This window comes from Lycium ferocissimum, chromosome 4 (assembly GCF_029784015.1).
Source record: "Lycium ferocissimum isolate CSIRO_LF1 chromosome 4, AGI_CSIRO_Lferr_CH_V1, whole genome shotgun sequence".
Classification (NCBI taxonomy): domain Eukaryota; kingdom Viridiplantae; phylum Streptophyta; class Magnoliopsida; order Solanales; family Solanaceae; genus Lycium; species Lycium ferocissimum.
In genome coordinates this window covers 46,132,324-46,152,358 of record NC_081345.1, presented here as the reverse complement: position 1 = coordinate 46,152,358, position 20,035 = coordinate 46,132,324, and the positions used below count along the sequence as shown (strand labels likewise).

The following is a 20,035-nucleotide window of genomic DNA, read 5'->3' as shown; positions in this document are numbered from 1 at the left end:
AAAATTAAATTACCTCAAGCAGGACTGATATTCTATACATCATGCAACAATAGTTGATAGAATACCTGTAAATTAAACAATTCAATATAAGACATTAGACCAGAGGTATTAACAGTGAATCAAGCACACAACATTACATACTTACCTTCATTAATAACGTGATATATATTGTGGAAGCGGGTTGAAGTCACATACTTGATGGCTTGATGAAGATTCAAGATAATTAGCCTTGAATGATTAATGTAAAACATATCGAATTTGTCACAATTAATTATAGAATATCTCTTTGAAAAATTGAAACTTAACAATTTCAGCTCATCTGTTAGTATAAAAAAAATTCTGCAATAATGAAACTCGATAAATACAACTCTTTCCAGAAAGATTAAATTATGAAAATAGAAAATAGATTTTGTAAACAAGTTGAAGTCACATACCTTGACGACTTGATAACGATGTAAGAGAATTTTTCTTGAGTACTGATCAAAAATCGTCAACCATATCATCGATAACAAATTAACAATCATAATCAATCTCTTTGAATAATTTCAGCTATACAATTTCATATTACCTATTAGTATGAAAAAAGATTATGCAATAACTAATTGTCCTTTTTTTATATATATAATTTGAATACTAAAAATATTGCATTACTTGAAAACTTACATGTAATTGGCTTTGTAACCGACTTGGAACCAATTGATGTTGGAATAAAACGATTGTGACTTGCAAGAATATATAAAAGGGCAAAGGAACCTTGATCCAGTAGGAAGGAGTGTATTAATGTAAATTAATTAATTTCAAAACCCTAAATAACCCTAACTTTTAGGACTTGTTATATAGTCAAATAAGGAAAGACTTGATAACTAAAATTTTGAATTAACTTTAGAATCATATTTTTTTATATAAAAAAAATAGTACAATTACAGTTTTGTCTATTGTAGAGTCTTTTAATGAAGGGCAAAAAGTTCAATCAACATTTCTAAGGCCCTTCGTGCTTTTAGGATAGTACTAGTCTCTATGTTCATGCTTTGCACGAAATATCTTGCTTCAAATACTATGAAAAGCTTTTTTTTTTTTTTAAATTAAAACCAAATACTATGAAATGCGTACTTAAACTAATAAATTTTCAACTTATATATATATATATATATATATATATATATATATATATATATATATTATCAAGTATTCCAATTTCAATGTAATGTTGAAGGGCATAAAAATCGATCAATATTATCAAATCAACATTTGACACGTTTTTTTTACCTATGTGCAATGTCATTAAATGTGAAATGGGAAGGGCAAAAAAAGTCCCGAACATATTGCAAAATGGTTTAAGTTTGTCCTCCTTCTACCTATTGGACTCCTATCGTCCTCAGCGTTAGTTTTTGGGCTAAAAATTCCTTCCACCTATAGGACCCCAAATGTCCTTACCGTTAAAAATGTCCCTCATTTTAATGAAATTATATGTCGTACGTATGATTTTTATTAAATAGATGGTACTGATTTGTTGACGCACGTAGATATAAGATCCAACCCATAAGTAACCCGATTCATCCAAATTTATTATGTAGCTTAATTTAGTAATAGTATAATGTTATTTGTTAATTAGGAATTCAAAGACATAGATATTGGATAAAATTTTCATAATTACAATTTTATTCAATATCGTTATATTTATTTTACTCGTTGTTTTGAAATAAATACTCTAATTTAATGACTCTTATTTTATTTTTAAAATCAAAGATAAGAGGTAAAAGGTAAACTAAGAATACCTAAACCTATTAAAATGAGGTAAAAGGTCAACTAAGAATACCAAAGCCTATTAAAATATAGTATAATAATTATTACCTACCCATGTGCAAAGGAGTTGATATTTTCGTAGATGTGATTTCTAACTGATAAATAAATAAGTTCCCCTGCTTAATCAGTTCCAACTTCCTAGCAGTAATAGTATGGTAACCTAAAGAAAATTACTAACGTGCTTTTAGGTTTTTTGGTTTAATAAGAAGTATTTTTAAAAGAAATAGAATTAGAACTTATTAAGGGTATAAAAGTTGTTTAATATCTAAAAAATATTTTGATCAATCAACATTTATATTCATGCTTTTATAATAATATTAATAGATGAGCACTTCTTAGAAAAAATAAATATTTTTGAAAAAAAAAGGCGTCAAACGGTATTAAAAATACTGATTAAGTGCAAGTGTGAATTTGGACTGTCTGTTTTTCTTTGTCAATATCGTCATCCACGCGTGACTTTATTTGAAGTTGGTTCCTTTTTTTCTTTCATATATGTCGGCAAGCAATTGAAATTTCAGAACTTTTAAGTCAATATCACCCGGTAACATCTTGTAAGAGTTTTGTCACGGTTAATGACGGAATCAGAATTTTCCTCAAGGGGAAAATATATATATAAGTTAAGAGATCGAATTTGACCATTGTATATGCAGTGTAATTTTTCAGTGAAGGTGATAAGAATAAAATTCATAAAGTTTAAATTATGAATTCGCCTTTGGATGCCACTACTGTTATAGGTCAGGTGCGGAGCTACAATATCAGTCTTGTATTAATTAAGAAGTCTATTAAGTATATATAAATATTTAATTATGAACTCAGTAATTAACTAAAACGAGCTATGAATTCAATAACAAGTTTAGAACACATAAGGTAAAAAATTATAATCATGTTAGTATATAGTACAGCTATATTTGAAAAATGCTGTATTTTTTTAAATTAAATGAGATAATGGAAGGTCAGATATTATACGAATTAAGAAGCTGAAATTTGGTATGTACAATGATACTGATGAGATTAGACTGAACTAGAAGTGGGATCCAAACAGCTAGCTATTTCTGAGTCTTTTTTTTAAGTGTCCTTTATGTTCAGTCCTCTCTGAAGGTCTTGTTTCTTCATACCATACCCACCACCATGTCCCTACACAAATATATATAATAGCACCACTATTGTGGCTGTTGCACAATATTAATTGGAAGTGAGTACATAAAAGATATTTGTTGCTTTTGACTCGAACTATATATTCAATGCATATATATTTAGCTGCACTAATTATTATTCCTACTGCTTCAATTTTTATGATATAGTTTAATTGGGCATGGATTTTAAAAAAGGATATAAAGACTTTCAAAACTTATGGTCTTGAATATATTGTACCATTTTTCTAGCGGTAATGTAATCTTAAAGATACCATATGGTTAAGTTAAATTATTTTCAAACTAGAAAGGTGACATTCTATTTTAAGCTAACTAATAAAAAAAATAGTGTAGTGATACGGTACCTAAACAACCGCATGTGGTATATACCCCCTCCTTTCCAGGAAAAATAATATTTATCGATTCAAAATCATAGTATAACCCCACAAATATTATAGCATATTTAAGATCAAACGTTTCAAACAAATTTCTTTCTTTTCTTAAACTGCGTATCTAGTAGTCAAAGAGTAATTTTTTTAACATCCTTTACTTTCCCTTTTCATTTTACTTTATTGGCCTCTAAATTTTTTTAGTTTTGCTTTTTACTCTTTTTTGGGTAAAAATAAGGAAGAGAGAGCAGGTGAATTTGAAGTACACTAATTAGAGAAACAAGTAGCTGAACATACGCATAATATATTTGTACAGAGACAACACACCTATGTATGACTCCCTTTGTCTGTGCAAATAGTTAGTTGCTCAGAACTAAAGGACCACCAACAAAGCCAGAACAATAGATTCATTGGGATCAGAAATACCCCAAATAAAGTTATGTAAATCAGTTGAACTAATAGTCACTGAACATATGTTTAATGTAAAATGTCATCATTTGATAAACACACTACATGCTAAATTGTGCCATATAATTTTTTTTTTTCTTCGTTATGATAATACGTTGTAAGAGGTCGAAAATCGTGTTGTTCCTAATAGATGAAAAGAGCTTTTACTTCATGTGAAATTTATGAAAGTTCAAAAAGTTGTAATGTTAGAAGACGAAGACCAATAGCAAAAAAAAGGGATGTAATCTATTCCTTGGCCTTTAGAGAGAAGAGAACGTCAATCGCGCAAGTTTTTAGGAATGTAGTGTCTACTTTAAACTTTGGAGAGGAGAGGGCAAGGAAGAAATCGGTCTGTATTAGTAACGAAAAGGCTCCTGTCTTCGACCAAGAATGCTGTCAAGTAGGAGGGTGACTTAAAAAGAATCACATTGTCCATGCCCCATGGTAATCTTAAGGATTTAAGTTCTATGCGCTGATAGTATAAAAATTATTACATTATCTAATTTGTGACACCAAATTAGTTGACATTTTTACTAAGTTACCAATTAGTTAATATTTGTCATTGAGATTTATCTAAAAGACCTTATAAGTGACATGAGTATATAATTATTGAATTTAAGTTATATACGCTCACAATGTAAAGATTTTTACACCATATTGAACTTTAACTTGTGATAGCAGGTTAGTTACCATTTTTAATAAGTGACCTGATTGAATAAATAAATTCATGTTGTCTGTACGTAAAATTTAAACTCATAAACATTTTTCAGACCGTCGATTCATATAACTCAAACTATAATCTTAATGACAGCAAAGTAACATCAGTAAGAAAATAATTATATTAGTACTTAAATGTACACACAGGGACATTTTGGGAGATACCTTTTGCTAGAAAGAATCAATAATACAACCAAGCCTAAAATATTCCTAAACAAACAACAACAAAGGATACAAAGCCACAGTACACAAAGCACAAACAAGAAAAAATGATCTAATTAATCCGCATGGAGCTTCAGATTTATTCTTCAATGGCATAGTTATAGAATTAGTACTATTCTTGTTCCCACACACATTAACTCCAAGATGAACTCCATTAGCTTCACTCAAACACAGCCCTGGATTTCCACTTAAGTCCAAATTCCTCCCTAGCCTTTTCAAGAAACTTGAATTAAATGGTACAACACCAGCCAAATAATTCCTGCTCAAATTCAAGTGGTACATATGTGAAAAACCCGAAAATCCAACAGGGATTTCACCCGTTAATCGGTTATTCTGCAGTGACAATGTGGTTAAATTCATAAGTCGCGAATAACCTGGTGGTATTTCCCCCGAGTAACCGGACCCTGCAAGCCTAAGTTCTTGAAGTTTTTGTAACTGACTAAATTCCTTAGGCAGTGTTACAAACATTGGATTATCATCCATAAGAAAATACTGCAACCCTTGTAGCTTAACTAGCCCTTTAGGAAAATTCCCACTTAATTTGTTGTTACTCAAAGCCAAGAAATTTAAAGAATGTAAGGTTTCAATTGTGTCTGGAATTTTGCCTGTGAACATATTTGAGCTCAAGTCAAGTTTTTGAAGAGTACCAAGTTGACCAATTGTGTTTGGGATTTGACCAGTGAATGAATTGTAGCTCAAATCTAGGTCAACAAGATTCTTCAGATTGCCAATTTGGTCTGGAATTTTGCCTGTAAGTAGAGATGATAAAATTAGCCCATGAAAACATGACTAGCCCAACCCGCTTAGCTCAAAAAATTACATATTTGGCCGGTCGGCTAAAAATAATTACATGTGCTGGCTAAATATACAAAAAATACTCTATTATGTACCACAAAATGTATATTTTATGTATATTATATTTAATATACAAAAAATATATAGTTGCTGACTATTAATTTGATAGAGCCGCTATTTATGTCAACAACAATAACAACATACTGGAAATTGAAATCCGCACGGTGTGAAGATGGGGAGGATAAAGTATCTGCATGACTCTTATCTCAAAGATCTGAGGAGATTTGTTTCCGAAAGGCACTTGGCTTCAAAATGACTATTTATGTCAATATCTCTATAAAAAAAAATGAACTTATATGTAACCTAAATTGAACCATGAGAAATCTTATCAAAATATTTTCAAAAAGTAATTATGTTTATTTGATATGTTATTTAGCCATTAAAATGAAAAATAATACTCCAGTTTTATTATGTACTAAAAAATTATAAAAGAACAAACAAAGAATTTAAAACTGAGTCAGAAGGCGCTAGTAAGAATTTGGACGGTTTGGGTTAGGACTAGCTTTTTAGCTCAACTTATTTCAAGCCAATTCAATAACCCACTTTATTAACTCAACCTATTTTGACTCGACCAAATTCAGTCCAACCCACCTATTTAACACTCGTACCTGTAAGCTTGTTGTAGCTCAAATCAAGATGAACAAGTGAGCTCAGGCTGAAAATCTCTACTGGGATTTGTCCAAGAAGATTGTTTTGTGACAATGTGAGGATTTGAAGTGACTTCAATGATAAAATTTGAGGTGGAATTGTGCCAATAAGTGCTGGATTTGATCTTAAACTGAGCTGCTGTAGTACTGAAGAGCCAACAACTCTGGTTTCTTGAAAAGAGATTTTTGTTTTTGTGCGTGTGAAGCATTGGATGAAGAAAACAGATTCAAGATTTGGGAGTTGGAAAATCAGTGAAGGAAAAGTTGCTTCTTTTTTGCAGGTGGGGTTTGGTTTTGTGCCAAAATCAAGCCTAGTGACATGGAAAAAGTTGTCATCAAGATTGCTTTTTTTGCATTCAATTCCAGGCCAAGATGAGCCCTGTTGACATGGATTTTGATGTGTGGTTCTCCAGTTTTGGTCATTAGACATGGATTCCATAATCTTGAAAAGAGTTTCTAGTTCATGGGTTTCCATGTTTGTGATTGGTTGTGTGAGATTCTTGATTTTTGTTGCATGTTGATTGGTGGAGACAGAAGGGGTAGAGAGAAATGAGGAGATGAGAAGAAGCAGAGGAAATAGAGAGGGTGTGGATGGATACATCGTGTTGTGTTGTAAGTCTCTGTAAGTTTCTGATCAATAGTTGGAGTTCTATTTGGTTTTTAAGAATAGAATCATTTTTGCAAGAACTGTTTGAAAGGGTTTTTGGGGTTTGGTTTTCTTGGGGGTTTTGTGGGGTGGGGTTGGCCTGGGCGGGGGTGGCGGGGGATGGGGTTTGAACTAAGGAGATATGACTGAAATGATGGATGGGGGAGTGGGGCATGATTCTTGAGTTAGAAAAGAATCATTATTTAAGCAATGTTTGGAGTGTGGGGGGTCGGGGAGAGGGGGCGGGGGTGTTGAGGTTTAGTGTCATTGGGAGGTCGGGCGGAGTTAAAGTTCTAATTATCGGACATAATATAGTAATTTTGGTCAAAATCTTGTATTTACATTTTTTAAAACTAATTGAAAGATGTAATTAATTTATTCATAACTCAATAAACTATCCCTCCGTCCCAAAGTTGTTGTCATATTCCGCTTCTCGAGAGTCCATTTGACTAATATTTAAAACTAAATTGGATTAGATCAACATAATATTTTAAGTTAAAATTTATATATTGATAAACTATACAAAAAAAAATATTACAAGTTTCAATCTTTCTCATGCTAATATGATGACAAAATACATTAAAAAAATGTTGATCAAAGTTAAATAGTACTCCCTCCCATTATAAGTGTCACCTTAGCCAAAAACATGCATATTAAGAAATCAATAATACAATATGAAGTTTACCAAATTACCCCTATATAATAAAAATAAATTACTTTTTCCTCTTGATTAGAGCATGCACAAGTAGTAAACCTTTTGACATTGGGAATCCAACAATACCAAGTTTTTATGTGGCTTCTGCAATCATCATTTAGATGTTACTTTAACTTGTTAGTTTTTATCTAAGAGTAGAATTGAAAAAAACTAGCTAATTTTTATCTTGATTTTCTAAGGTGACACTTATTATGGGACAATTTTTTTTTTGCTAAGGTGATAAGTACTATAGGACGGAGGGAGTATAATTTGCGAGAAGCGGAAAATGACAACTAATTTGAGACGGAGTGAATTTTTTTTTTTTTTTACAGAGCTCATAATTTCAAATTTCTGAATCGTCTGAGGTGGTGGGGGTGGGGTTGCGCGGGGAGCGGGGGTTTCATAGGGTGTGTTTGTGCTGAGGGAGACTGATATGATGGGTGGGGACATGATGATCTTAAGTGAGAAATTGAAACCAAGGTAGGGTCAATAGGACATTCGAAGCCACGGGAAGAGACAGAAAGTTGATGGAAAGTAGCAGAGAATATATTTCATTCAACTTAAGTTACATATTTTGATATTGACAATATCTCAATGGATAAATTATCTTTTACATTATTAGTGTTTTCTTAACTTGTGATAATAGGTTACTTACTGTACTTCCTACGAAGAAGATTTTCCTGAAAAATGAGTGATTTTGTTACTTATTTTTCGATATTTAGTAAGTAAACAGAATATATTATCCGAAAAACATTTATATATAATCTACGCAAACACTATTGGTGAGCAGGGGCGGGAGCCTTGGGGTGTGGGCTAGGAGGCAGGGGCTGAGTGAATTGTTACTTGTTAGGGAGTAGGAAGGAGATAATCAGTGTGGAAAAACTGTTGGAAACATACAATTGGTGTTTAAATTTATGTGGAAGGGTTATGAAATTCAAAATACACATTTGATATAGATCACATCCAATTTTTAAAAATAAACTTGCAGTAACTGTAGTACAAATAAAGAAAAAATATATTTATGCTGGTTAGGTAAAAGAAATTTCTAATCCATATACAGAGGAACAATACAATTCTGCTTAATACATTTCCAAATTACAAGTTTTTCCAAATTACAAGTTTTCTCCTGTGATTTTGCCCAATTTCAGAAATAGGCAGTTTCCTCAGTGTTTCTTTGCTTCTCTTTCCGCCTAAAAAACATGTGAAATTCACAATAAGAATGGCTACATTATATCAAAACACAGATTAATACAAAAAAATATTTGGTTTGGCACATTTAACCTTTAAATAATTAAAATGTGTGTTTTTGGTTCCTATATATAGGAAATTCAATTATTGAGACAATTTTGAATTATATTACCCTTAAAAATGGAGTAATAGTATATTTTTTAACATAAAACATTAATAACTAAATGGTTTAGTACTTGCTAATTTGTTAAATTTGTGAAGATTCATAACAAGAGGAATTAAATTTGCACATATCAATTAATTAAAGATTAAATATGCTTAATCAAAAGGATCAAAATCAAGATTTGCGATATTTAAGGGACTAAAGCACAAAGTCCCCGATTTATTTACTTTAATTTGACAAGGTAATTTTTTTTTTTTTACTTTCAAATCATCCATTCACATTTCTTTTCTTTATTTTAGCGACACTCATAAAAATTAAACATGTTCGAGAAATATTGTTCATACTTCATACCGCTCTGACCACCCTATTCATTAAGGTTTTTTTAGTGAGTTAGACACTCTTGGCGCATAATTAAATTGGTTTGGAAAACTTTACTCATACCGTTCTGATCACCTTATCCATTCACGTTTTCTTTAGTGGCTTAGATACTGTTAGTGCATACAAATTAAACTGGTTCGAGTTCGTACCGCTTTGACCACCTTATCAAAGGCATCTGGTCCATACTTCTCTATGTATCTTTCAACAGCTTTCCTTGCATCAAGGCTCATCATTTGGAGTGCCTTCCTCTGATTTTGGGGATAATTTGAACTTACAGGGCTCCCAACTTTAACGTGTTTCCTTATAATATTCTCATGTATATAAGCTGCTCCATTGAAAATTGGTAGCACCAACCACATACAGCATACTAGCTTCATGTATGGCCAGAATGGAAGCCTGAAAATGATAGTAAAATAAAATTGAGAAAGTAATTTGTTGAGAATATGCATCTAAGGGGTATCCTAACATTGATGAAATGTGTAAAAATCATGAAAGATCATTGTTCGAATTCTAGCACAGACGAAAAAATGTTAGGTGACTTCTTAGAGACAGATTTAGGATTTAAACTTTATGAATTATATATTCTAAGACAATGACCTCAAGTGCCAGTAAATGATTTTTGAATTTAATTTTTGTGCATATTTAATGAATTGTTTAATACAAATATATGATATGAGCCAAAACTATTGATGAACTAGTAAATTCACGATTACAACTTGACTTGATAGATAGAGCAATCCGGTACATGCAGTGGCGAAGACAAAAATTCTGACAAGAATGTAAAAGAAAAACAAGAATGCCATACTTGGAATCTAAACATATGACCTTAAGTAATTTTTTTAAGCACCTTCACAACTACAATCCAAGCATCTCTTTTGTTAACCATATCAATATTAAGGCCAAACTCTAATGAGAGGCCTTAACTTTTAAAAAAATTATATGTATTTATTTATCTAAAATTTATTTTTCTAGCTTTTTGAGACGCAAAATTACTAATAATTTTTTTATTATCAATATCTTCTAATAATTCTGTTTCAATTGACAATATAGCTAATCTGTTCAATTTTTCTTGAGGCATTATTGATCTTAGGTAAGACAATTTTAATTTTGAGAAATTTTTTTCGAATAGCTAATAAAACTAATAAAAGACAGAAAGATAGAACCTGATTCAAGAGATGGATAACTTGATTTTAAAATAATTTTCGCTCTTCCAAAATCCACAATCCTTGAAAACTTGAAAAAGAAATCCAAAGTATATCTTCGAAAAGCTCTTTTTTCCCTCTTAAAATAGTGTATGATCAATTGATTTTGAGCATATATAGAGAATGGAGATTGAAGAGTTTGGTTGGAGATTGAAGAATAAAAAATCAAAGAGAATTTGTGTTTGATAAGTGATGAGTATTGAGGAAAAGTTAAACAGTGGTGAGAAAAAAAAAAAAAGTCAAATATAAAGTACAATAATTTATTAATAGAGAATATAAGATGTATGTAATATATTTTTCCCATGAAATCATGCGTCCCTAAAATATTGTAAATTTATGAATAATGATTTTACATCTTTCTATCACTAACTTTTATTATTCTCTCTCAATCCCAAACGGTGACCTCTTCGTCCTTTTTTATGTTTTTTTTATTTTTTGATTTTTTGTTGATTCCCATTTTTATGCTAACAAGATAGTCGTGGTAATTTTTTTCCTAAACTACTAGATTAAAAAAAAAATACTACATAGTATAAAATAATGTGGGGCCCTCATAATTGTGGGGCCCTAGGCAATTGCCTATGTGGCCTATAGGTTGAGCCGGCTCTGCTACAATCAAAGCATCTCTTTTGTTAAGGGAATTCAATATTGTGTATATATATACCCCAAAAAAAAAAAAAAATCCTATTTCTATAGTATAATTTGTCAACGAAGAGGATTCAATTGAACCCCCTTCTCAATAGGTAGCTCCGTCACCGTGTACATATGCAAATTGGGAGGTAGCGGCCAATCAAGTACCTAGTGAAATAATACTAGTAACAATAATTTGTTCAGAGTATAAAGTTTTGTTACCATTGGAGGACTTTCCAGCAAGATAACTCAAATAGAGTAATGAATGAGTAGAGAACCCAATAGGTCAGCCATTGTTGATCATCTAATGGTGAAGGGCTCTCAATTGCTCTCATAGAAGAATACCTGTTCAATACTCAAGAACAATATATAGTTAAACATATGTTGTGCATTTTATTCAGGCTTTTCACTTGCAAGAAACTAATTACTAATTGATCAGATGGCAACTTACAGAGGATAAAGAAGCATCACTCCAGGGCTGTTAAGAAAAAAGGAGAGAGAAAAAATCGAAAAGTTAGGTCTTAATTTACCAAAAACACAAAAAAATTAAAAAAAAAAAAAAAAAAAAAGGAATCCACAAAATAAAAACTTTAATCTCTAGAGGAGGTCATTATATTAAGATCATACACCACATATATCTAACCCAAAAACAAAAGGAAAAAAAAAGAAGATGTAAATTAATTAGAAAAGGAAATAAAAAAGAAATGCATGTTGAGCATATATTTTTCACACTACAACAAAAAATGGTGATATAATACGTATCATCATATATAGATATATTTAAGATAGTTTATACAGAACATACAGGCAGTAGAAAATTTTAATACGTATAACATAAATTTAAATTTGAACAATCAAAAACATAAATGTATATATATTAAATATTAAATCGCCAAGAACTAAAGTACCCGATTAATCCATTCAAACTTTTAGCAATGGTTCCAGCAGCACCAGCACCCATATTGAACAAGTACTTAATTAACCTCTCTTACTTTGTTCTTGCCTCTTTGCAAATTTGATTTCTTTTTTTGTCTTTCCCTTCCAATTTGTGAAAGAAAATCGTGAATATATATATAGAAGATGAGGGAATATGAGATATTTAAATACTATTTGCTAGATTATATAAGTATATTAGTTAGGTGTTTGATAGAAGAGGCAGGCAAGTAAAGAATATCTTTTGAAAGGAGAGAAAGTCTTATTGTCCCCTTGCATGAAGGAAGTAAAGAGAATATGGTCAAAGAAAAAGGAAATTAACATTTACACATAACGCAATGCTGATCATACAAAGTGGTTTATTCATGAGTCTTCTGTCCTATTGCATTACCTTTGCCTCTACTCTACGTCAACCATGCACCTCCCCAAGTCCAATATATAGAGTTCTATAGTGCAGGGTTTTGTAGATTCTATTGACTTTTTGATAACACTTGACTACTGAGACGGATTTAGAATTTAAACTTTTAAATTTTTTAGCATTGAACTATTATATTTCTAATGTTATGCATTCATATCTACTATTTATTGTAATTTTAGTACATTTTTACATATAAATTTGTACCCCACATCTAAAGTTTGAGGTTCAATTGAACTCTTAGTTATAGTGCTCCATCGCCCTCTTGACTACTATTTTTCCTTCACAGGGAGCCTGCAACTATGGAGCTAATTAATAGCGTGTTTATTCAAGCTTGAAAATTTACTTATTTGAAAGTAGTTTTTAGTAGAAGTAGTTCTCGAAAAAGTAATACTTTTGGAGAGTAGCAGTTTATGCTTGGCTAATGATTTTTTTTTTTTTAATTAATATTAGATTCGTCCTTGATGCTGGCGAGAGATAGCAGATACATAGCAGAATAAATAAAATTGTTCAAGCTAGCCCCAATTTTACCGTCATTAAAAGAAAATAAAAAATAAATGATCATTTCAAAATAAATAAATAAATAAATAAAAGTAAGAAGAAGATAACAAGTAAATTGGACAAAACACAAAAATGAGTAACTGGGGAATTAGTTAAAAAGAAAAAAAGTTGAAAACCAAAGAGACAATTTGGGCCAAACGGACCGAACCTGTCATTTGCACTTTTGTTCCTACATTTTGTGCGGGTCTTTAATTTTTGTCCTTTCTGTAGGAGCATAAGCGTAAGTTACGCATCATACTACAACAAATTATGTCAGCTCCCTTAAAAAATTTATGCTCCTGTAGTCATAAGTTTCATTTTTTTGCGCGGATTTCCCTCTTTGGTGTTGGTCTTTAATTTTTGTCTTTCGCTTAAAAAGTTAACCGAAAATACCCAACATTCTAGATTCGAACCCCCACTTAGTAAAAAAAAAATCGCAAGACTTTTGTAAAAAATCTGCATTATGCGGCAGATTTTGCCTTAAGGCATAACTAAAAGTCTGTCAGTTGTCTTAAGGCATAAAAACATATGCCTTGCGAAAATATTGTTATTTTTTATGCTACTGGATTTCAAACTCAAAATCTCGAAGTATTTTCGACCATTTTTTAAGCAACAATAACATACATACCCAGTGTATTCCCACATAATAGGGTCCGAGGAGGGTAGAATGTAGGCAAACCTTACCCCTACCTTGAAAGGTAGGAAGGTTGTTTCTGATAAGCTCTCAACTCAAGAAAAGGTACCAAGACAATAATAATAATAATAGACAAAGAATAGCAACATATAATAAGATAAATAACGTTAAAGAAAGAAAGAGAGAATCAAGCAAGCTATATGAGAGATATAAAAAATAAGCTAGTGAACAAAGATAATAAAACTCCTAATGGTGAAAAGAAATCCTCGCGGCCCCCTACTAGCCATCTAACCTCCTTCCGACCATTTTTTAAGCGAATGACAAAAATTAAAGACCAGCGTGCAATTACTTGGAAGTTGGGAAACCAAAGACAAATTGGGCCTGATAGAAGGTCTTTAGATAAGCCTAATTCATTGAAGCCCAAAATAGAAGGCCCAATTAAAATTGTGTCTATTTCGGGTTGGCGCCTTTCTTGCCTAAGTCCGATCCATTTACCCAAGACCCTCACTTCCTCCACTCTCTCATCTCTTCCTTCCTTTTTTACACACACAGTTACACCTTTCACTATGTGACATTTTTTTTTTTTCCTTCATACAAATAACGTAAACCAAAAACAAACCCTAAAAACTTCTCTTTGCAAACAACAACAACAACAACGTAAGTCTCTTTCTCTCTCACACACACACACACACACTCTTTCTCTCTCTTGTTTAGGCCATGTTTGGTAGTGTTATAATTATAACTGGTGTGTGTTTTTAAAGATGTTTAAACCCGAACCGAATTAATTCCGGGTTATATTATTCGGGTCTATGATGTTAGTTTTAGTTTACCGATCCGATATCCATAAGGGTTTTAATTAATTCTGCTTTTCTGACCCGACTTTTCATTTATTTATTTATTATTAACCCTAATAATGGACCGGGTTGCGGGTCGGGTTATGGGTCATGGAGACCCGGGTTGGTGAGTGCAAAATTGGGTTCTAGGTTGAGCTTTTTACAGTAATATTCGTTTGAATTTTGCATTTTTTACCTTGTAATTTGTGGTTAAAGTTGCAATAATTGGTTTCCAAACAATGTAACTATTTGAATTTTGCCTTTGAAGCGCTAATTGTGGTTAAAGTTTCAATCTTTGGGTTTCCAAAACAATTTAGTGCTTTGTAAACAATTGAGGATTCATATGAAGGCCAAACCAAACTACCTTTTTTTTATTTTATATATATAACCGTGGTGTGCCAGCTTGCGCGCACCTAGACTAATTCCACGGGGTACCTGCTACTTTCAACCAGCATATGTACTTTTACAACACGACTCGTTGGATTTTGCCTTTCAACCTTTAATTTGTGGTTGAAGTTTCCATCTTTGTTTGTTTTGCAAACAATGTAGTGCTTTGTAAATTAATGAGGAAATTCGGTAGTGTGTAGTTTAAGTGTAAGTTTCTTCTTATTGTCTTAGGTGGGTTTGGGAATTCATATGGAGCAGAGTGGATATTGATATTCATATTGCCGAACCCAACTAGTTTGGGATTGAAGTTATAGTTGTCTTGTGCTGCCTTCGGCGGGTAATTTAAAATTTAAGGGCTATATAAAGCTTAATACACCTTTAGAGAAGCATTTGATAAAGCGGTAAAAATTTATGTAATGTGTGCGGATGTGAAGGTGTTTTTTGTAATGTAAAGATATGAACTCAAAGGGTAAGAATGTAAGGAGGCAGAAGGCATGTTGTTTAGAACACATGAAACATCTTCTTTTTTATAAACCAGCCGATCGATCCTCACAAATGTTCGAGTAATTATCTAAGAAGGCTTCTTCTTTTCGGGTGAAGTCTGAGAAGGCTTATTTATCTGTAGAATAATGTGTTGGTGAAAATTATGGTGTATTTGTTTTGTCTGTACTGTATTGAAACGTGTGTTTGAAATGTTCTCTAGTTGTGTGTCAGTTTAGGAACGGGAATGGAGAAAGTCGTGCTATTTTGTTTGCTCATAAAAAAAAGGGTATCTTGCTTTTTTATTGACAGTGAATGATCTTATGTTGAACACTTGTTTGTCATGTTTTCATTGGAACTGTTCATGAGTTTTGCTTCCATTTTTCTTGCCTATGACATTTGTTATCAGTTCATTTTTGACCACTTTGTGATGACATTACTTTACTAATTTTAGGATATCCTGCCCAGAGAGGATCCTTTAAGTTGTTTTAAAAGTTCCGTTCTTTGGATCTTATTTTAGTTAGAAGCCATTTCACAAGTTGTTGATGTTATTAAAGTATATGGTTGGCGCAGTCAGATTCTAACAAGGAGAAAAAAAGAATGTCAGACCTGGCTCTTGAACCTGCAACATGAAGCATTTTTGGAGCCGCCTTTATGCTACAGTAGAAGATTCCCTTATGTCAGGGGATTCAACAATTTATATTTTAAAAATAAAAAAAAATTACCTTGTATGCTTAGTATGATTTTTGGGCTAAGAGGATTCAATTGAACCCCTTCATGCAATATAGCCCTGCCCCTGATGGTAAGTATACACTTCCTTTTTCTCCCAAGTATTACTCATTATTTCTTTGTGAAAGCTTCTTCAGAGGTTGAGCTTCCTTATAGTCTATTGAATGTGATGCAATTTTTATGTGGATTGTGACCTTCCAATTATTGGTGAATATTCATATAAAGTGTTGTCAATTTTTGGCAAGATATATATGGCGTCGTTGTGCTTGTGTGATTGAAACCATTGTATTCCAATTGGTAATTTAAAAAACTACGTGATTTTGTTTTTTTTAACGATCAGAACCTGTCGGGATTCACGCTTTACATTAACTGCATGATTTCAAGCTATGTTATTGAAGCTTTGTCGTTTCTTCATTTATTCTGGTTTAGAACTAATAATTGTCTTGTCATTTTCTCCACGTCCCCCTAAAAAATATCTCAGGTATTGCTGCAGTACTGGAAGCAATGGAGATAGAGGAGGAAGGAGTCATAGTAAATTCCAGTAGGCTAAAATCTGTTGTGTGGAATGACTTTGATAGAGTAAAAAAAGGTGATACTTTTGTGGCTATCTGTAGGCACTGTAAAAGGAAACTTAGCGGGTCTAGTACCAGTGGTACTTCACATTTGAGAAATCATTTGATCAGATGTCGTAGAAGATCAAACCATGACATAAGTCAGTTGCTTACACGGGGAAAGAAAAAGGAGGGACCCCTTGCCATCTCAAATTTTAGTTATGATCAAGAACAGAGAAATGGTGAAGCAGTCAGCATTGTGAGGACTAGGTTTGAACAAGGACACAACCATGGGATTGTTAACTTTGATAATAGGCGAAGCCGGCTTGATCTTGCTCGCATGATCATATTACATGGCTATCCTTTGTCTATGGTTGAACATATTGGTTTCCGTATATTTGTCAGAAATCTTCAACCCTTGTTTGACATTGCAACATTTGATGGAGTTGAAGCAGACTGTCGGGAAATATATTTGATGGAGAGACAGAAAGTATATGAAGAGTTGGACAAATTGCCTGGGAAAATCAGCCTTAGTGCTGATACATGGACTTCTAATGGTGATGCTGAATACTTGTGTTTGACGGCACATTACATAGATGATTCTTGGCATCTTAAAAAGAAGATTCTGAATTTTTTAACAACTGATCCTTCCCAAACAGAAGATATGCTGTCAGAAGTTATCATGACTAGTTTAAGAAATTGGGATATTGACCGGAAATTGTTTTCCGTGACATTTGATAACTACTCAACATATGACAAAATTGTAAGTAGAATCAGAGAGCAGCTTTGTCAGCACAGGTTTCTTTATTGTGACGGTCAATTATTTGATACACGCTGTGCAGCTAATGTTGTTAAGTTGATGGTCCAAGATACCTTAGAAACAGCAAGTCAGATAATCCACAAGGTACGGGAGAGTATTCGATTTGTTCGAAGTTCACAGGCAACACAAGAGAAGTTCGATGAGATGGCTCAAATTGCTGGGATTGCTTCCCAGAAGTGCTTGAATCTTGATAATTCATTTTATTGGAACTCAACTTATATCATGATTGAAACTACTTTGGAGTACAAAGACGCATTTCCCCTTTTGCAAGAAAGTGATTCTCGGTATGCAATGTGTCCAACTGGGACAGAGTGGGATAGGATAAGTGCCATTGCTAGCTTCCTAAAGCTCTTTGTTGAAGTTTCCAATGTTTTTGCAGGAAGCAGGTATCCTACTGCAAATGAATACTTCCATGAGATCTGTGATATTCATTTGCAGTTGATTGAATGGTGTCAACACTCGGATGATTTTGTTAATTCTTTGGCTCTAAAGTTGAAAAGCAGATTTGATGAGTACTGGAAAAAATGTAGCTTGGCTTTGGCGATTGCGGCTATCTTAGACCCACGATTTAAGATGCAACTGGTTCAATATTATTATCCACAAATATATGGTGATAGTGCTCCAGACTGCATTGATATTGTCTCAGATTGTATGAAGGCTCTGTATAATGGCCATGCTATTTACTCACCGTTAGCTCCTAATGGTCGAGCTGAAGCTTCTAGTGCTAATAATGATCGGCTGACAGGCTTTGACAAATATATCTATGAGAGCTCACTGAGCAACAACATTAAATCAGATTTGGACACGTATTTGGAGGAAAAATTGTTCCCTAGAAAAGACAATTTTAACATATTAAACTGGTGGAAGGTTCACACCCCAAGGTATCCTATTCTGTCCATGATGGCACGCAATATTCTAGGAATGCCGATGTCAAAAGCTTCACTAGAGTATGTTTTCAACACTGGGAATAAGGCTCTTGAACCGTATCGCAGTTCGCTAAGATCAGATACCTTGCAAGCTTTGATGTGTGCCCAGGACTGGATGCGCGATGAATTTGAAGGTTAATATTTATTAATGTAGTTTACAATTATGATATACTCTATATTAGCTGTAAAGCATAAATTCTGAATCTTTCTTCAACAGATACAAAGGCTTCATCAAGCACCGTCACTCTGGCCCTGTGTTATGATGCAAAATAAGAGCAAGTCTTTGGTATGCTTTTGTTAGCCCAGGTTGCCATTCTTTTTGCGTTATCTGTGTATATTTAGCACCTTTTAAACGGTCTCCTCTCTCTCCTTATGTTAAGATTTTGTAGAAATTAGTTCATTTGAAGATTTTGCTTTTCTGGAGCTCCCATAAATTAGTTCAAGATGGGTACTTTTGTTCAAGAATCTAAAAGCTTTTCGCCATCTTAACCCTCATCAATTGACTTATCTCTATCTAGTTTTCTTTTCCTTCTTTTTGGGTTCTTTATGGTATTGAACATGTCAAAAACTGGAAGACTTTTCCACAAGGGATGATCATTCAGAATTTATGTAACTCATGCTCATTATGGTCTGCGATTCGTTCATCCGAACCAGCTGAGAGAAAAATCATGAGGTATTCGTGGACTTTTGCAGTTTTCATTCCCAGCCTCAACCTACCGGCAGATGGTATTGTCTTCTGTTTAGTATTTTGGGCCTCTTGAGTTGGACCATATAGCAGCTGAAAAGGGAAAAGGTAGTGAGTTATTCTGCTTAACTGATAAAAGTTAGATAAAATAACCAAGGAATTTTATAGGGCTTTTGCTTACTATGAAGCCTTACTAGAAACTTATGTAGTAACTTTCTAATTTCAGTTTTTTCAATATTTGGTACTATATTCTGGCAAAAAAAGAAAGTGCGTTATATGAATCTGGAACAATTTTTACAACATAACTTCCAACTTATGGAATCTGCACAATTAAAGGTATGTTAATTGGGGCAATAATGCTACCAAAATTGACTCATTTTTTTAATTCTTACAAAAAATGACCCAAACTTTGTTCTCACTCTCTGCCTTCTTATATGTTTGTATATGTTGGTATGAATGGTCTGTATATGTTTGTATATTTTGGGTTATTTTTTGTAATGTAAGTTTAATTTTGGGCCATTTTTTTGTATGTAAGTAACTAACTTGTATATTTGTGAAATTTTTCCGTTTGAGGGCCTGTTTATGTATTATGTCATTAAAATATCATAAAATGTATAAAAAGCATAAATGCAAGTAAAGCTTGGAATTCTCATCTTGTTCAAACTCCTGTTCTATTCAATTCAACTTCCTTAACTACATCACCTATTTGTATCAAATAAAGACTGATTCAACTAATGCTGATCCAACTATTTGTGTTCCTTCTAAGATCATACGACAAATAGGGCAAGAATGACTTTCATTTAACCAGGGTTTAACACAATCTCCATGAAACAAATGTGAGCAAGGCATACACAACAAAACTCTCTCCTCTCGAAGTTCTTCGAAACAAATGACACAGTTATCGTTCACAACATTTTCATCAACCTTCGTTCTCTTCAGCAACTGCAACATGGACGATGTACTAGCACATACCACCGCGTTGAGGTGTAACAAC

At 32.8% G+C, this 20,035-nt stretch overlaps 3 protein-coding genes across 4 annotated transcripts; 1 reads left to right on the top strand and 2 right to left on the bottom strand.

The window, feature by feature from the left end:
- Positions 1–4,591: 4,591 nt before the first annotated feature.
- On the bottom strand, positions 4,592–6,877 carry LOC132053312 (receptor like protein 29-like). The gene is made up of 2 exons (XM_059445281.1): positions 6,172–6,877; positions 4,592–5,457 (listed from the first exon to the last, which is right to left on the bottom strand). The coding sequence occupies exons 1-2, from the start codon at positions 6,809–6,811 to the stop codon at positions 4,697–4,699; spliced, it is 1,401 nt and encodes a 466-aa protein (XP_059301264.1). The 5' UTR covers positions 6,812–6,877; the 3' UTR covers positions 4,592–4,696.
- Positions 6,878–8,435: 1,558 nt separating this feature from the next.
- LOC132053313 (HVA22-like protein f) lies at positions 8,436–12,194 on the bottom strand. Its single transcript, XM_059445282.1, has 5 exons — positions 12,017–12,194; positions 11,560–11,586; positions 11,331–11,453; positions 9,429–9,675; positions 8,436–8,740 (listed from the first exon to the last, which is right to left on the bottom strand). Exons 1-5 carry the CDS (start codon positions 12,067–12,069, stop codon positions 8,714–8,716), a joined length of 477 nt encoding a protein of 158 aa, XP_059301265.1. The 5' UTR covers positions 12,070–12,194; the 3' UTR covers positions 8,436–8,713.
- Positions 12,195–14,188: 1,994 nt separating this feature from the next.
- LOC132053311 (zinc finger BED domain-containing protein RICESLEEPER 2-like) lies at positions 14,189–19,308 on the top strand. Of its 2 annotated transcripts, none has more exons than XM_059445279.1 (3): positions 14,189–14,287; positions 16,541–18,490; positions 18,574–19,308. In XM_059445279.1, the coding sequence occupies exons 2-3, from the start codon at positions 16,564–16,566 to the stop codon at positions 18,627–18,629; spliced, it is 1,983 nt and encodes a 660-aa protein (XP_059301262.1). In that variant the 5' UTR covers positions 14,189–14,287; positions 16,541–16,563; the 3' UTR covers positions 18,630–19,308. The 2 variants fall into 2 exon arrangements, with proteins under 2 accessions (XP_059301262.1, XP_059301261.1); XM_059445278.1 differs by lacking the exon at positions 14,189–14,287 and adding an exon at positions 14,886–16,132.
- The last annotated feature ends 727 nt before the right edge of the window (positions 19,309–20,035 follow it).

What these genes read in the sequence shown, in the direction of transcription:
- LOC132053312 (XM_059445281.1), bottom strand. Translation starts at nt 6,811, where the DNA reads ATGTATCCATCCACACCCTCTCTATTTCCTCTGCTTCTTCTCATCTCC. An exon ending in GAGCTACAACAAGCTTACAG is followed by an intron (nt 5,458 to 6,171) that starts GTACGAGTGTTA and finishes CTCTACTTACAG; the next exon opens with GCAAAATTCCAGACCAAATT.
- LOC132053313 (XM_059445282.1), bottom strand. Translation starts at nt 12,069, where the DNA reads ATGGGTGCTGGTGCTGCTGGAACCATTGCTAAAAGTTTGAATGGATTA. An exon ending in AGTTTGAATGGATTAATCGG is followed by an intron (nt 11,587 to 12,016) that starts GTACTTTAGTTC and finishes TTTTCTTAACAG; the next exon opens with CCCTGGAGTGATGCTTCTTT. An exon ending in GTGATGCTTCTTTATCCTCT is followed by an intron (nt 11,454 to 11,559) that starts GTAAGTTGCCAT and finishes AGTATTGAACAG; the next exon opens with GTATTCTTCTATGAGAGCAA.
- LOC132053311 (XM_059445278.1), top strand. Translation starts at nt 16,108, where the DNA reads ATGCAATATAGCCCTGCCCCTGATG. An exon ending in ATATAGCCCTGCCCCTGATG is followed by an intron (nt 16,133 to 16,540) that starts GTAAGTATACAC and finishes AAAATATCTCAG; the next exon opens with GTATTGCTGCAGTACTGGAA. An exon ending in GATGCGCGATGAATTTGAAG is followed by an intron (nt 18,491 to 18,573) that starts GTTAATATTTAT and finishes TTTCTTCAACAG; the next exon opens with ATACAAAGGCTTCATCAAGC.